This window comes from Idiotropiscis lumnitzeri, chromosome 2 (assembly GCF_059441095.1).
Source record: "Idiotropiscis lumnitzeri isolate Australia: NSW breed Sydney's pygmy pipehorse chromosome 2, RoL_Ilum_1.0, whole genome shotgun sequence".
Taxonomy (NCBI): Eukaryota; Metazoa; Chordata; class Actinopteri; order Syngnathiformes; family Syngnathidae; genus Idiotropiscis; species Idiotropiscis lumnitzeri.
This window is the reverse complement of record NC_142392.1, coordinates 11,811,431-11,829,492: the sequence shown is the minus strand read 5'-3', so window position 1 is coordinate 11,829,492 and position 18,062 is coordinate 11,811,431. Positions and strand designations below refer to the sequence as shown.

Genomic DNA, 18,062 nt, shown 5'->3' with positions numbered 1-18,062 from the left:
GTAATAATACAATATTTATTCAATTATTTTAATTTGCAAAATTATATCAATATTAATTTAAACCTTTTTATTTCACACTTGAATATTTCCTAACATATTTGTTCATTTGAATATGTATGCAATTTAAATTATTCCATCCATCCAGCCATTTTCTGCCGCTCATCCAGGGACGGGTTATTGAATTAATTTAATACATAAGTATTTTTTATATTTCAATATTTATTTCAAGATGAGGACTCTTCTCAATGTGTTCAATATTTATAAAATGTTTCTATATTTCTTATTAATTGCATTAAGTCTGTATGTCGTTGCTAATTTTACATTTTAATATTTCCCGATTTCATTATATAAGCAATCCAAAGTAAAAAAAATATAATATAGCATGAACAAAAATATTTAGTATATTTGACAAAATGATAGTTTTTCCGAAGTGAGATTCTGCTTAGCAACAAACCCCAAACACTTGATAGAGCTCAACCTAGAAAGTGTATTTAGCCAGTCAGAAATTTATTCAGAAAGCGAAATATTAAATGTATCTGAGGGGATATTTGAAGAGTTTGAGTTTTGTTCAATGGACCATACATATACGAGCCAGCCAAACACAGCGAGAAAACCAGCGCTGACTCCAGTCGCCATCAAGTTGCCAACTCCTGACATTCCAAAACTTTTGCGAGAAACTGAGACTATTTGCGTTTCTCTTTCTTGTTCTTTTTATAGTTCAACTTCTAGTTCAGTTTTTCACCTTTTCACAGCGTAATGAAGGCCAGTTGAGCAAGTGGAACAAGTGATTTTATTGATGATTGTGGAAGGCACCGATTTCATAAGCACAGTTCCTTCTCACACCGTTTCCATTAGGTACGATTAAACAGACAACTGAAAAGCATAACGTTAACAAATGTTATTCCAGGCAAAGGCAATAAATTTTATTTACATGTTTGATGTTAACACACAAAAAAACTCATCATCACTCAGACACAATGGTTCTTCTGGCACTGATCACATTGGCTTTGTGTCAATAAAAGAGCTTTGCAAAATTCAATTTCATCATATTTTATTGAAAATCACATTTACATCTTACCACAAAGAGTCGGTTCTTTCATTTTTTTTTTTTTTTTTTTTAATCTTCAAGTATCGCTGCAATTCTCACCAGCACAATTGTGTCTCTCAGCATGCTGTTTAGTGAAGAATGTTTTAGCACAAACGCTGCAACTGAATGGCTTGTCTCCATTGTGTGTTCTTGTGTGGCTTTGTAAACTTGACCTTTGAGAGAAACTCTTGGCACAAACTGAGCAGGAAAAAGGTTTTTCTCCAGTGTGTGTTCTTGTGTGGCTTGTGAAATGCGACTTTTGAGAGAAACTCTTGGCACAAACTGGGCAGGAAAAAGGTTTTTCTCCAGTGTGTGTTCTTGTGTGGCTTGTGAAATGCGACTTTTGAGAGAAACTCTTGGCACAAACTGGGCAGGAAAAAGGTTTTTCTCCACTGTGTGTTCTTGTGTGGCTTGTGAAATGCGACTTTTGAGAGAAACTCTTGGCACAAACTGGGCAGGAAAAAGGTTTTTCTCCAGTGTGTGTTCTTGTGTGGCTTGTGAAATGCGACTTTTGAGAGAAACTCTTGGCACAAACTGAACAGGAAAAAGGTTTTTCTCCAGTGTGTGTTCTTGTGTGATTTGTTAAAAATGACTTTACATTAAAGCTTTTGCCACAAACTGAGCAGGAAAAAGGTTTTTCACCACTGTGCTTTCTTATGTGGTTTGTTAAATGCAACTTTTGAGAGAAACTCTTGGCACAAACTGAGCAGGAAAAAGGTTTTTCTCCACTGTGTGTTCTTGCGTGCCTTGTGAAATTAGAATTATGGGAGAAGCTTTTCCCACAATCTGAGCACGAAAAGGGTTTTTCACCACTGTGTGTTCTTGTGTGGATTGTTAAATGAGAATTTTGAGAGAAACTCTTGCCACAAATTGAGCAAGAAAAAGGTTTTTCTCCACTGTGTGTTCTTGTGTGCCTTACTAAATGAGTCTTTCGAGAGAAGCTTTTACCACAAACTGAGCACGAAAAGGGTTTTTCACCACTGTGTGTTCTTGTGTGGTATGTTAAATTTGATTTTAGAGAAAAGCTTTTACCACAAACCAAGCAGGAAAAAGGTTTTTCTCCACTGTGTGTTCTCGTGTGCGGTTTTAACGACAGCTTTGAAGTTAATGAGTCAGTGTGACATGCCCTTTCACCTTTGGCTTGCCCATCATCATCATCATCATCATCATTAGTATCATCATCATCGTCATGAGCGTCTGATGTGCCCTCATTTTGTGCATGTGATGGCCCCCAGTGGTCTTCATCACCTTCTGTTGTCAAGTGATGACTTGAGCTGCTGCTTGTCGGCTCCGCCCCTCTGTTGTCCTCACTCTCATCCTCTTCAGTCTTTTTAGGGACAACGTTCACTGGTGACTTGTTGACCTCCTCCTCCTCCTCCTCCTTTTTGATGCGAGTCCAGTCTGGCTCCTCTTTCACAGAAAGGAGATCGTTTTCACTGACGTCTGCGGGACACAAAAAGACAAATTTGGTTTGGTCAAGTCAAAGTTCAGGCGGCGACTGTCTTATATTATTTCTCCCGTGCTACCTTAACTTGTGCCTGCCGCACACGGAGCAATGCATGCGACCCCGATTTGGACCAGACCATGGGGGCATTTCACAAAATTACGTCCTACGATGTAAACCTCCTTTTAGCAGCACAACAGTGATAAACGAGCATTTAAAAAGGAAGCACGTTGCGGCTGATGCCCGATTTCATTCCTGACATAGTCACAGACGTTTCTGGAAGCGAGCTGAAGTTAGCACACACTATCGTGTGCGTCTGATGGAACACCTGTTGTGGGACCCTAAGATATTAATGGGGGGCCACTGGGGGCCATCGCAACATAATGTCATTGATAAAATAGGAATCCTTCAAGCGAAATATGTTTTCAAGTATTTCATTTTGCATTTATGGATAGTTTCATTGTGGGTACTTTTTGCTTCCATTATAATCTGGATCCCTAAAAGAATTCAAGGAGCCCTGGCATCAGAGTCGCTATTTATTGTATGATTTACGTTACTTTTTTTTAACCCAAAATGACATTTATCCTGCGAGTAAGTTCCGACGTTACCCTTTTTATTTTTATAAAATTTCTGTTTTGAAATAAATTTTAAAACAAAATTACGTTTGAAGAGTAAAAGTTCTTACACATAAGCATTAAGCAATAACACTTTCACTCTGACTTTCATGTTGACATATTTGAATAATGACTGTATATTTTAAAGTTATCCAATATGTATTAAAATTAGACTAAGATACACCATAATAATATTAGAGTTCACTTAATTATTTTGTACCTGCAATGATGCATAACAGCCATAGGGTGTCAGTAATGAGTAACAAAGTAACACAAGACCTCCCACTGATACGTCATCATTGCCATTTGGATAAATTACCAGGAACTATGAGTTGCAGTGGAGATGCAAACCACCTGGGCCACAGGAACTTTATTACCAGGAACTAAATGTTCCTGGGCTTGCTAGTAGAAAAGGGGGTTGTGGCGTACTCCCTTTTTAAGCCCATAGTAAGCCAAAGATGCAGATGCATTCCTTGCAGCATGCGCTTGTTCACTGATGAGATCCGTGCAACCTTGGATGGATGCATTCAATGTATTTTAAATGTTTGGATGAGGTGAATCTACGCACATGTGCACAAAACTTGAATTACACCCGACGAACCCAGTACAAAGTTAATAAATAAATAAATAAGACCAATACGTACTTGATTTTTTTTTTTTAAACTTAATATTTTGTGTTTTATCCACTAAAATTGATCAACCGCCATTAATGTTTTCGCCGCAGTGTGCACATATTTTAGATTCAAGCAGAATTCCTTCCGTAAGGAATTGCTTGAACAAGATATAAAAACCAGAAAATGTAAAATGTTAAATAATCAGTTCAAATTTTATAAAAAAAAAAAAAAAAACATGGAGTTCACCCCCGCCCCTATTGGTTATTCTTTGGCATATATTTTCTACACTGATTTCATTTGGCAAAAACAAATGTTCAGCAGACCTGCAAGTAAAAGGCAATATTTAAAAATAAAACGGCAATAACCTTGAACGCATTTCCCCAAACAACTTAATGTTGTGATGCATATTTTTAACGATAGAAAGTCGTTCTTTACAAAGCAAATGAGAGTCGGACGGGTACAAACCTGTTTTGTGTAGCACAACACGAGGCTGGTTGCAAACTTCGTCCAGCAGTTGAAGATGTTGCTCGTTCTCTTCTTTTATTCCACAAAGTTCCTCTTTGTACTTGGGTGTCGTTCTTGCACACATTTTCAAATGATAATTCCAAAAAATGCGCACTTGATCTCTGCTAGGCGATGAGTCATGTGCCTCTTTTCGTTAGCGGCTAACAAGCTAACAAGCCAAGCTAACTACGCCAAAAAGCATCAACGCGCGAAGATGAGGTTATCGGGACACAAAGACTTAATGAATTATGTCGTAGTCCTTTAGAGTAGCACTGGACATCCTTTGAGAAAAATTGCAGTCAGTTGCACACTAAATCAGAAGAATTTAGCGGTGGGTGTTTTTGTTCCGGTGTGGACGGGTCGGTGGATGTGGTCGAGGTCCTTCGGAAGCTGCGCGCTTGCTTATGACGTCATGCTTTAAGCGCGTATTTTTCAAATATATTTCTTTGCCTCTGTGTTTGTTTTTACCCCTGGCTGTTCTGTTTTGATATATATTTTATATAACATTTTAATTCGGTTGATGAAAAAAATTAACAAAATAACTAAATTAACGCCGCATTCGCGAGTCAGCTCCGACGTCACTTCCGCCTATTTCCCGAGAAGCCGCTGCTGGAACATCAGTGGGACGTTTACGTTTCTCCTACCGAACTTGCAACAATACTGTGGTTCACTCGGGCTGCTAGATTGTATGAATATAATGTCTGCATATACTAGCAGTGCTTCTCAATTATTTCACACCCGCCCCTACCAAGAAAAAAAAGATTCGCGCCCTCCCACCACCACCAATTTGTTTTCTGTCTTTGTAGATTGATATTAGATTGTCAATAAAATATCCCTTAACAAAGCTAAATTAACAAGAAATATAATTTTGAGAACTATTATAGTGAGGATCTCGAAACTCAGTACTATGTTGTGCAAATATTGATGAGATGACAAATATTTGTCATGTTATTGTTGGAGTTGGGTCACCGTGGAAATAAGAAGTAGTTAGTAAATTACCTTTAAAAGCCAAACTTACTCCAATGCTTGTTCGTTTTTTGTGCTCAAGAAGAAAAGGGTAAAAAAAAAGACTCAACAACTGATTAGAGTTCCGATATTTAGTTTCTTCAATTTCTGGAGTTCAGGAAATAGTACAAAGACAGATATCTGGGCGTCTTTTTCTTAATCTCACGAGAAAACTGCACTCGGGCGAGCACAGTCGAAAAATGCGCGCCATCTTTCAGCCCAGCTTCAGTTTTTATAGGAGTTTTATATGTCAAGGGTAATGGAGGTTGAATCGGTTGAATCGGTCGTCCTCGCTCCCTCCCACGGCACGGGTCCACGTCCAAGGGAAGGTCCTCCCCAGGTTAGTCATCGTGTGGATAGTTGATTCCCGTCTGGTCCCCAAGACTGGCACGCGAAGGCTGGCCTTCTCCGGCGGGCAGTCCCTCCGTCTCTCTCTCCGCTGGCATTCTTTTGTAATCTTGTCGGTGTGTGCGCGTGTATGTGCAAGTGTATGTATTTGTCTGTGTGTGTGTATGCGTATGTGCATGTGCTCCGATCTCCAATTGTTCTGTCTTTCAGAATGTGTTTTTCTTTTGATAGCGTCTGTGTGAGTCCTCCAGTGCCCAATTTGGTATGTTTGCATCCCTACAGCCAATGTGGAGAATGTGCTTCGTCGTATTTGTCCATGAAGTGCTGTGAATGTGAGGGCAGCTCATGGAAATGCTATGTGTAGAGGTTATTTTAGATTCAATTAGTTTCTTCTTATTTTCGTTGTTCAACCTCTTCGTTTGGTGGCGAATAAAAACAACTTTTTACGCGTGAACAAACACTGATGGTCGAAGCACGGAAAAAAGACTGTGTTGCTCCTTCGCCATCATCTTTATTTCTTCTTCAACCAAAAAACACTTTCTTCTTCGTGCATTACAGTAAATAAAGAATTGCGCCCTCTAACGTTGACACATTTCACTCCACAAATCAAAATAATTACAAAAGACAAAGAAATGTATAATTTCTTCTCACAAACATACAAATGGCAAAAAACAAATATTTGCAATCATTATCCATAAAAATATAAACATTTGTGAAATGGCGCTAACAACTCATATTCAGAGACACAAAAGACAAGGGCCTGGAAACCCTCAGTGTTGAGAGAACACTATATCGGCAAAGGTAGGCCCCGCATTGTCTCCCTATACATTGATGACGGCGCTGAAGAAAGCGGACACAGAGACTGTGACTGAATAAGTCATCAGAGCTGAACAGAATATCACGGCGCTGAGACGCGCGGGTGAAGCGCCGAGCGAAGGGTTGATGATGGCAATGATTATGAGAGGGCTACCGGAAAAATATAAGCCGTTCACGTTAATGGTGACGCACGGCTCAACGGACGTTTCGCTGGGGGAGTTCAAGGCCAAATTATGGAACTTCGAGGCAGCGGAAGACACAGGATCACTCGCCGAGGAGGCCGGAGGGACAGTGATGAAAGCACGGGCGGCGCAAAAGAAGAAAAGCAGACCGCCGACGGAGCTGGCGTGTTGGCGTTGCGGCGAAAAGGGTCACCGTAAAGATAACTGCTCAAAGACTATTTGGTGTAGTTTCTGTTAACACACAGGACACACGGACAAAGCATGCCGGAAGAAGCGCGGACAAAGCGCTCGGTACGCATGCGTCCAAAAAGGCGGAGACGATGACGGCGGTGGCAGCCATGAAATGCAACATGATGACGCCAGGAGAACAACCGGAGGTGAGGATTACTCCTTCAAGACGGAGACTGAGAATACCAGCTGGACAGCACAGCAAATGCAACAAAAGGTATTGATTGTGGACACAGGTGCATCGTCCCACTTTATGAACGACAAAAGATGGTTTAAGAACTTTGTGAGCAATTTCAGGCCGGAGAAACACAGCATGGGGCTCGCAGATGGGAAACGTGTTTTTGGGCTGGCACAAGGCAAGGGAAACGCACAGGTGTGTCTAATAGTCAGTAAGGGGCGTCGGTGTAAAGTTACGTTCAAGAACGCCCTCTACATCCCATCCTTGCCTCAAGAACTGTTTTCCATGAAGTCAGCTACTGCTAAGAGTGCCAAAGTGTTCTTCAAGGAAGGCGAAGACGTTCTTACGGCGCCTGATGGTCCAACATTTGACATTTATATGTATAAAAGAATGTACTACTTGAAAACAGAGTGTCATGAAAATGGTGTGTGTAAAGTCAGCCATGATATTCAGACATGGCACGAGATAATGGGGCACTGCAACTATGAGGATATATCGAAATTGCAGAATGTAACAGTTGGCATGCACATTAGTGGTGCGAAACACAAGCCTGATAAAGAATGTGATGTATGCATAAAAGGGAAGTTCACCCAAACGAGAAACCGAAATCCAACTGACAAGGTAAAGACATTGCTAAAACTGGTGAACACAGATTTAGCTGGTCCTATTAGCAACGAATCCATTGATGGTTTTAAGTATGTGCAATCTTTTACAGATGTGTATACAGGTGCGGTGTTTGTTTATTTTTTGAAAGCAAGGATGATGGCGATGCTCTTCAAGCTACCAAGAAGTTCTTATCTGATGTAGCACCATATGGCACTGCGATCAGACAATGGAACCGAGTTCACAAACAGAGACTTTAAGACACTGCTACGAAAGAACAATATGAGACATGAAACCTCCTGTCCTTATTCCCCACACCAGAATGGGGTAGCTGAGAGGGAATGGCCGACTCTTTTTGATATGGCCAGGTGTAAGCTTATTGACTGCAACTTACCAAAGAGCCTGTGGCACAATGCTGTTCAGGAGGCGGCATATATAAGAAATCTGTGTTTTAATAAGCATACAGGCACCACACTATACACGGCACTGACAGGAAAAATGTGTCATTTATCAAGGATGCACAAGTTCGGGTCAATATGCTATGCCTATCAACAAGACAGGATTAAACTAGACTTTAAGTGTGAAAAAGGACACTTTGTAGGGCAAGACAAAGGCAGTCCAGCCTTTCTAGTTTATTATCCAGTGAGGGAAAGGTGCAAAAGCACAAACTGGTAAAGTTTGTCACCAAGACAACATGTGAAAATGAAACGCTGATTTATGAGTTAGACCTGCAACCTAGAGTGAGTTGTGAAGTCAAAGACACCCCACAACCTAGTGCGAGCACAGACATACAAATTGGTGGTTCAAAACAACCAAAAGATGATGATGACAAGCACCCTAAAGGGACACCACAGGTCCCAAGTAGTGGGAGATATCCTACCCGAGAACATAGACCACCGGGTTATCTAAAAGATTATACTCAAAACAGCAGTGAGGAGGATGACAGTACACTCGTTAGCATAGACCACTGCTACCGAGTAATGTGCAATATTCCCCAAAACTTTAAAGAGGCCTTAACATCAACTGAGTCAAAAAAATGAAAGAAAGCAATGGACAAGGAGATGAAGTCCTTAGAGGACATCCACACTTTCACTTTGACTAAATTGCCAGATGGCAGAGAGACAGTGGGAGGAAAGTGGGTCTATTCAATCAAGGAAAACAGTGATGGACGTGAGATGTACAAGGCCAGGTTTGTAGCGAAAGGTTATAGCCAGAGAGCAGGAATAGACTATGGTGAAATATTCTCACCAACAGCAAATCTGACTCGTGTACGGGTGGCGATGCAAAAGGCTGACGTAAAAACAGCTTATTTGCACGCACCCATTGATAGAGAAATATACATGGAACAACTTGAGGGTTATGAGAAAGGAAGAGATGGGCTAGTGAATAAGCTGGAGAAGTCCATTTACGTCCGAAAACAATTTGGACGTAATTGGAATTTATTACTTCACAAATACCTAATCGGGAACAAATACATCCAGAACCCAGCAGACCACTGTGTATACACGAAAGAGTCTGAAGTAGAAGGGAAAGTGATGATTGTTATCTGGGATGATGACATTATCATTGCTGCCAATAACACAAAAGTGGCTTCGAGCAAGTGAAGAGCATGCGATCCACCAAGTTTAAAATGAAGGACCTAGGCAGGTTAAAACATTTCCTTGGCATGGTCTTCAGTCACTCGGAAGGCTGTGTAAATGTGACACAAAACAAGTATGTGGAAAAGATCCTAAACCATTTTGACATGTAAATGTGTAGAACAAGGGAAACACCCTGCAAACAAAAACTAGACTACACTGAAGATGCGCCGAGAATGACTGACGTAAAAATGTACAGAGAAGCGGTTGGCAGTCTCATATATTTGGCCACCTGCACACACCCTGATCTATGTTTTGTGGTGAGCCGACTATCGCAACATTTTTTCTGAACCCACAGATGAGCACTGGATCACGGTCAAACATGTCTTGCGTTATCTCAGAGGTACAACCGACAGACAGCTCTGTTTCAGAAAGAGCAGTGAGGGTCTAGGCCTTCGAGCTTACAGTGATGCAGATTGGGCGTCACACGCTACTGACGGATGCAGTACCATGGGGCATTGTGTGAGTATGTGTGATGACAGTGCACTGGTCTCATGAAGGACCAAGAAACAACAAACAGTAGCACTATCTTAGTGTGAGGCAGAATACATGACTTTAGCCTTAACAATACAGGAGTGTATATATTTGGAACAACTATTAAAAGGTATTGATGACTATGTGTACACGAAAACTATCATTCATGAGGACAATCAAGGGGCTATCGCACTTGCGAGGAACCCTGTGTACAGGCAGAGGTGTAAACATGTGGACATCAAATATCATTTCATTAGATCCATTATAAAAGACGAGAAGATGATACTTGATTACTGTCCCACAAATGACATGGCAGCAGATGTTATGACCAAGCCTGTTACCAAATCTAAATTGAAGAAATTTACAGGGGTCCTGTTTGGCATGTAAATAGTTGACATTCAAATGTCATGTTATTTGTTTTTTTTTTTAATGTCTTTGTGAAAGTTGTACAGTATACAAATCATTCATAAGTGGGAGTGTTGAGTGTTATTGTATGACTGCTTGTTACTGTAATGTGCTTATTTGGACGATGCCATGTTAGGCAGGTGTTCAAGCCTTTTTTCTCTCTCTGCTTTTGGCTCTGGAGAAGAGCAGTTCGTGTTTGTTGCTGAAATAAACTACGCCAGTTGGCTAACGAGAGAAGTTGTCTACATATCAGAATTATTCTGCTGCAACTGGGCATCAAGGTATAATCCTATGATGCCACATGACCATGGATTTTATCAGATCTGTTTTAGGAATAATTTAGTATTCAATGTTTAATAGTTACAGTATTTACTTTTTAAATTTTTGTTTCACCATTTTGTTCAATCTTAATCTTATGGAAAATTATTTTGCAAGCACCAACACAAGGTTTTTAAAGATAACGATAAAGATGTCCTTTAATAGTCCCACAATGGGGAAATTTGCAGTGTGACAGCAGCAAACATATAGATCACACTGAGGCGGCGGTGCAATGTGGCCGTTAATGTATAACATTAGCAGCAGACATTCAGAAAAAGCAAACCTATGCGAATATACACAGTATATACGTAAATACACAAATCCCCATGTGTATATACACACTTACATCCCACAACATATACAAGTGTAAGGAAACACTCCGAATGTCTGTCTATGGTACAGAGGGAAAATTAATAAACTGCTGCAATGATAAAAAATACTGCTGTCATAACCCGTCTGTCTGTCTGTCATTATTTTGGTCCCCTAATAAATTGCTTAAGTTACACCTTCTCCAGCTTCCTCGCATTCTGGGTCCACCTCCTCCTCGCCAACCGGTGACCCTGACAACTGCAATGATAAGACGACTGCAATGGTAAATGAAGGATTGTATTATGATTGCTGGCATTATTTTAAACACTTACAGGACAGAAGGTCAATTATTTAAGTTAGCAGGTTCATATTTACGGAATATGTTAAACATTGATGAAACAAAAAGCATTTATCAGATGAAACTAGAAGCACGGGTCACAAGAATAACTGGGATTGTAGTCCTGATGTTTTCTGATTTATTATATTTTTCTCATATGCTAAATTTATAGTACTTAGTTTAAATGTGTGAACTTTATTGAAATTTTGGGTAGTGAGAACAAATTTGCACACATAGCATTTCCATGACTTGCATTCACATTCACAGCACTTCATGGTCAAATATGACGAAGCACATTCTCCACATTGGCTGTAGAGATGCAAACATACCAAATTGGGCACTGGAGGACTCACACAGACGCTATAAAAAAACACATTCCGAAAGACGGAACAATTGGAGATCGCAGCACATGCACATACGCATGCACACACACAAACACTTACATACACTTGCATATACACGTGCACATACACATGCACACCGACAAGATTCCAGAGCAATGCCAGCTGGAGAGACGGAGAGACTGCCCGCCGGAGAAGGCCAGCCTTGGCGTTCCAGTCTTGGGGACCAGACAGGAATCAACTATCCAGACCATGACTAACCTGGGGAGGACCTTCCCTTGGACGTGGACCCGTGCCGTGGGAGGAAGCGAGGACGACCGATTCAACCGATTCAACCTCCATTACCCTTGACATAAAAAAATCCTATAAAAACTGAAGCTGGGCTGAAAGATGGCGCACATTTGTCGACTGTGCTCGCCCGAGTGGAATTTCTCGTGAGATAAAGAAAAAGCTGCCCAGATACCTGTCTTTGTACTATTTCCTGAACTCCAGAAATTGAAGAAAGTAAATATCGGAACTCTAATCAGTTGTTGAGTCTTTATTTGACCCTTTTCTTCTTGAGTACAAAAAACGAACATGTACTGGCGCAAGTTTGGCTTTTAAAGGTTGATTTACTAAGTACTTCTCATTTCCACGGTGACTCAACTCCAACAATGCTAAAGCTGTTGCTTTATGTTATTCATATATAATTTTTATTTTAAATCCCCCTAGCTCTTCTTTTTGTCTTTTCTATATTATGTACGTATTAATAACTGTTTGTTAATGTTAATAAAGTTTTTGGCAAAAAACGTATTAGTAAATATTTATCATGTCACTGATGGTGGAGTGGTACACTCGCCTGAGTTGTGTGCAGGCAACGTGGGTTCAGTTCCCACTCAGTGACGGTGTCTATGTCTGCCCTGTGACTGGCTGGCGACCAGTTCCGGGTGGAGTGCGCCTTTCGCCCGAAGTCAGCTGGGATAGGCTCCAGCACTCTCCCGCGACCCTGTTCAGGAGATGCCGTGTGGATAATGACATGACATGACAAATATTTGTCACCTCATCAATATTTGCACAACGGAGTACTCAGTTTCGAGATTAGAAATTAGAAATTAGAAATCCCTTTATTGTCATTGTACTCAAATGTGCTACGAGATTAGAGGGCTCCCCTCTCCAGTGCAATACAACAATAATACAGACAAATATATAAATTAGATATATAAATAAGAGAGTGCAATGGAAATTTAGTACTGAATAGGGCATATAAAAACACATCACGATGCTGTTCTGCAAGGTAAGGGAGATCTCGTGTGTGTGTGTGAGAGTTCAGAATGGAGATGGCTCTCGGAAAGAAACTGTTTCTCAGTCTATTGGTCCTTGATTTGATGCATCTGTAGCGCCTGCCAGAGGGCAACAGGTCGAACAGGTGTGAGTTTGGGTGGGTATTGTCTTTGACGATGTTGAGAGCCCTTCTGAGGCACCGGGCGGTGTAGATGTCCGACAGTGAGGGGAGAGGGCAGCCAATAATCCTTTGCGCTGTTTTGACTGTCCTCTGGAGCCTCACTCTGTCCGCCTCAGTGCAGCCGCTGTACCAGGTGGAGACACAGTACGTCAGCAGGCTCTCGATGGACGAGTGGTAGAAGGCCAGCAGCAGCTTCCTGTCCAGGTTGAATTTCCTGAGGACTCTCAGGAAGTGCAGACGCTGGCGGACCTTCTTTACCACTGCTGTGGTGTTGTAAGTCCACGAAAGGTCATCGGAGATATGTACTCCCAGGAACTTGAACGTGTGGACCCTCTCCACACACACGCCTTCGATGCAGAGGGGGGCGGCACCGTCTTGTTCCTCCTGAAGTCGACAACAATCTCCTTTGTCTTTGCAGTGTTAAGGTGCAGTCTGTTGTCCTTGCACCAAGCTGTCAGTCTCTTTACCTCCTCTCTGTAGGCTGTCTCGTCACCTTCCGAGATCAGACCGACCACTGTCGTGTCGTCAGCAAACTTGACGATGGTGTTGTTGCCGTGGGCCGGGCTGCAGTCGTAGGTGTAGAGGGCGTACAGGAGAGGGCTCAGCACGCATCCTTGGGGGGAACCGGTGCTCAGCATGCGGGTGGAGGACGTGTAGGGGCCGAGCAACACAGTCTGGGGTCTGTTGGTCAGAAAGTCCTTAATCCAGATGCGTGTGAGGGCAGAGAGGCCGAGAATGTCCAGTTTGGCGACGAGGATGTCTGGGATGATCGTGTTGAATGCCGAGCTGTAGTCCACAAAGAGCATCCTTGCATAGCTCTGCTGTTGTTCCAGGTGGCCCAGCACAACATGCAGAGCAGTGTCGATGGCGTCCTCAGTGGATCTGTTAGCCCGGTATGCAAACTGGTAGGGGTCCAGAGTGGGAGGAAGGCAGTCCCTGATGTGCTGGAGAACCAGCCTCTCGAAGCACTTCATGATGATTGGTGTGAGGGCAACAGGACGGTAGTCATTCAGGTGGACGGCGGGTGACTTTTTGGGGACAGGAATAATGATGGAAGTTTTCAAGCAGGAGGGGATGACTGCTTGAGCCAGGGAGCAGTTGAAGATCCTGCAGAAAACATGTGACAGTTGGTGGGCACATGCTCTGAGGACCTTGCCTGGTATTCCGTCGGGTCCAGTAGCTTTCCTGGGGTTAAACGCCAGGAGCGCGCGCCTCACATCGTGTTCCTCTACGATGAGTGGGGGGGAGTTGGAGCATGAAGTGCGGGGGTGTGACGGTTGGGGCGAGTCAAAGCGAGCGAAGAAGCAGTTAAGCTCCTCTGCCAGCGATGCACTCGGGTCTACAGAGGTCGTGCTGCTGCCTCGGAAGTTGGTGATGCTCCGTAGACCCTGCCACACCTCCTGTGGTCTGTTACAGGCAAGGTGGGCCTCCAGCCTCCCCTTGTAGGTTGCCTTGGCTAGCTTGATGCCTTTGCACAGGTCAGCACGAGCCACCCTGTACTGGGCTTTGTCGCCTGACCTGAAGGCAGCGTCACGGGCCTCGAGGAGAGAGCGAACCCTGCTGGACATCCAGGGCTTCGCATTTGGGAAGGTCCGTATAGTCCTGTGTAGGGACACAGTTTCCATGCAGAACTTGATGTAGTCCATGTGTGTCGACATCAAGGTCCTGATGATCAAAGAGGTCCCAGTTTGTGTCTTGAAATCAGTCCTGTAATTCGCTCATGGCGTCGTCACGCCAGGTTTTCACAGTCTTTGTGGTAGGCCTGAATCTGCGCCTGAGAGGGGTGTACGCAGGTGCGAGCTGCAAGGCCAGGTGGTCTGACTGGCCGAGGGGGGCGAGTGGGAGGGCTCTGTATGCGTGCTTGATGTTCGAGTACACATGGTCGAGAGTGTTGTCTCCCCTCGTCGGGCACTTGACATGCTGGTGAAACTCTGGGAGTACAGTCTTTAAATTGGCCTTATTAAAGTCTCCCGCTACAATGTGGGTGCCCAAATATTTATTGAATTAATTTAATACTTAAAATTTTGATTTAAGAATTTTTTTTTTATCTTTCAAAATTAGATTCCTAAATTTGTTCAATATTGAGTAAATGTTTCTATATTATTATGAATTTAATTTACTCTGTATGTGGTTGTGAATTTCAAATTGAAATGTTTCACTATTTTATTATTGAAATGTTAGAGTGTTAAAAAATATCTTAGCATTTAATTAAGTACTTAAATATTTCATTTCAGTATTCAGAGGCGCAGCAACGAACTGCGTGATGGGGATCATCTCCTTCGTGGTGACAAATAAACGCTGACTCCAGTCGCCATCAGATTGCCAACTCCTGACATTCCAAAACCTTCAAGAGAAACTGAGATGATTTGCATTTCTCTGTCTGGTTCTTTTTATAGTTCAACTTCTAGATCCGTTTTTCACCTTTTCACACAACGTAATGAAGGCCAGTTGAGCAAGTGGAACAAGTGATTTTATTGATGATTGTGGAAGGCACCGATTTCATAAGCACTGTTTCTTCTCACAACTTTTCCATTAAGTACGATTAAAAAGACAACTGAAAAACATAATGTTAAAAAATGTTGTTCCAGGCAAAGGCAATTAATTTTATTTATAATGCTTGATCTTAAAAACAAAAAAAATCATCATCACTCAGACACGTTGGTTCTTCTGACACTCATCACATTGGCTTAATGTCAATAAAAAAGCTTTGCAAAATTTAATTTATTATATTTCATTCAAAATCACATTTACATCTTACCACAAAGAGTCAGTCCCTTCAGTTTTTTTGGTCTTTTTTTTAAGCTTCATGGATCGCTGCAATTCTCACCAGCACAATTGTGTCTCTCAGCACCCTTTTTAGAAAATAATTTTTTAGCACAAACGCTGCAACTGAATGGCTTGTCTCCACTGTGTGTTCTTGCGTGGCTTCGTAAATGTGACTTTTGAGAGAAACTCTTGGCACAAACTGAGCAGGAAAAAGGTTTTTCACCACTGTGTGTTCTTGAGTGCGCTGTTAATTGTGACTTTCGAGAGAAACTTTTTCCGCAAACTGAGCAGGAAAAGGGTTTTTCACCACTGTGTATTCTTGTGTGTTCTGTTAAAATTGATTTTCCAGAAAAGCTTTTGCCACAAATTGAGCAGGAAAAAGGCTTTTCTCCACTATGTATTCTTGTGTGACTTGTTAAATTTGCCTTTTGAGAGAAACTCTTGCCACAAACTGAGCAGGAAAAAGGTTTTTCACCACTGTGTGTTGTTGTGTGTTTTGTTAAACTTATCTTATGAGAGAAACACTTGCCACAAACTGAGCAGGAAAAAGGTTTTTCTCCACTGTGTGTTCTTGTGTGTTCTGTTAAACTCGCCTTTTGAGAGAAGCATTTTCCACAAATTGAGCAGGAAAAAGGCTTTTCTCCAGTGTGTGTTCTTGTGTGTTCTGTTAAACTCGCCTTTTGAGAGAAGCATTTTCCACAAATTGAGCAGGAAAAAGGTTTTTCTCCACTGTGTGTTCTTGCGTGACTTGTTAAATTTGCCTTTTGAGAGAAGCTTTTTCCACAAACTGAGCAGGAAAAAGGTTTTTCTCCACTGTGTGTTCTTGTGTGTTCTGTTAAAATTGACTTTCCAGAAAAGCTTTTGCCACAAATTGAGCAGGAAAAAGGCTTTTCTCCACTATGTATTCTTGTGTGACTTGTTAAATTTGCCTTTTGAGAGAAACTCTTGCCACAAACTGAGCAGGAAAAAGGTTTTTCACCACTGTGTGTTGTTGTGTGTTTTGTTAAACTTATCTTATGAGAGAAACTCTTGCCACAAACTGAGCAGGAAAAAGGTTTTTCTCCACTGTGTGTTCTTGTGTGTTCTGTTAAACTCGCCTTTTGAGAGAAGCATTTTCCACAAATTGAGCAGGAAAAAGGCTTTTCTCCAGTGTGTGTTCTTGTGTGTTCTGTTAAACTCGCCTTTTGAGAGAAGCTTTTTCCACAAACTGAGCAGGAAAAAGGTTTTTCTCCACCGTGTGTTCTTGTGTGCAGTTTTAAAGAGAATTTTGAGGTTAATGATTTCCCACAGTGAGAACATACCCAACTGTCAGTGTGACATGCCCTTTCACCTTTGGCTTGCCCATCATCATCATCATCATCATCGTCATGAGCATCTGATAATGTGTCCTCATTATGTGCTTGTGATGGCCCCCAGTGGTTTTCGTCACCTTCTGTTGTCACATGATGACTTGAACTGCTGCTTGGAGGCTCCGCCCCTCTGTTGTCCTCACTCACATCCTTTTTTTCATCTTCAGTCTTTATAGGGACAACGTTCACTGGTGACTTGTTGATCTCCTCCTCCTCCTCCTTTTTGATGTGAGTCAAGTCTGGCTCCTCTTTCACAGAACGGAGATCGTATTCACTGACGTCTGCAGGACACAAAAAGACAAATTTGGTTTGGTCAAGTCAAAGCTCATGCAGCGACTTTGTCTTATATTGTTTCAACAGTGCTACCTTGACTTGCGCCTGCCGCACATGGAGCAATGCGTGCGACCCCAATTTTGACCGGACCATGGGGACATTTCATAAAATTACGTCCTACGATGTAAACCTCCCTTTTGATGCCCGATTTAATTCCTGACATTGTCATAGACGTTTCTGGAAGCGAGCTGAAGTTAGCACACGCAGGCTATTGTGTGCGTCTGATGGAAGACCTGTTGTGGGACCCTAACATATTGATGCAGACCACTGGGGGCCATCGCAACATAATGTCATTGATAGAATAGGAATCCTTCAAGTGAAATATGTTTACAAGTATTTCATTTTGCATTAAGAGATAGAACTAAATGTTCCTGGACTTGTTGGTGGAAAAGGGGGTTGTGACAATCTCCCTTTTTAAGCCCATAGTAAGGCCAAAGATGCAGATGCATTCCTTGCAGCATGCGCTTGTTCATTGATGAGATCCGTGCAACCCTGGATGGATGCATTCAATGTATTTTAACTGTTTGGATGAGGTGAAACTATGCACACGTGCACAAAACTGTGCAGGGCCACCGGAGGTTCATTGACTCTCACCCGACCAAGCCAGGACAAACTTCATAAATAAATAAGACCAATACGTACTTGGTTTTTTTTAACTTAATATTTTGTGTTTTATCCACTAAAATTGATCAACCGCCATTGTTTTCGCCGCAGTGTGCACATTTTTTA

At 42.0% G+C, this 18,062-nt stretch overlaps 2 protein-coding genes across 2 annotated transcripts; both read right to left on the bottom strand.

Annotated features, from left to right (window-relative positions):
• Window positions 1-874: 874 nt before the first annotated feature.
• Window positions 875-4,627, bottom strand: LOC148341700 (uncharacterized). Its single transcript, XM_088288471.1, has 2 exons — window positions 4,225-4,627; window positions 875-2,530 (listed from the first exon to the last, which is right to left on the bottom strand). Exons 1-2 carry the CDS (start codon window positions 4,346-4,348, stop codon window positions 1,125-1,127), a joined length of 1,530 nt encoding a protein of 509 aa, XP_088144597.1. The 5' UTR covers window positions 4,349-4,627; the 3' UTR covers window positions 875-1,124.
• A 2,176-nt stretch (window positions 4,628-6,803) lies between these two features.
• On the bottom strand, window positions 6,804-17,389 carry LOC148341699 (uncharacterized). Its single transcript, XM_088287926.1, has 4 exons — window positions 17,367-17,389; window positions 15,764-16,893; window positions 6,910-7,031; window positions 6,804-6,845 (listed from the first exon to the last, which is right to left on the bottom strand). The coding sequence occupies exons 1-4, from the start codon at window positions 17,387-17,389 to the stop codon at window positions 6,804-6,806; spliced, it is 1,317 nt and encodes a 438-aa protein (XP_088144052.1).
• Between the last annotated feature and the right edge of the window lie 673 nt (window positions 17,390-18,062).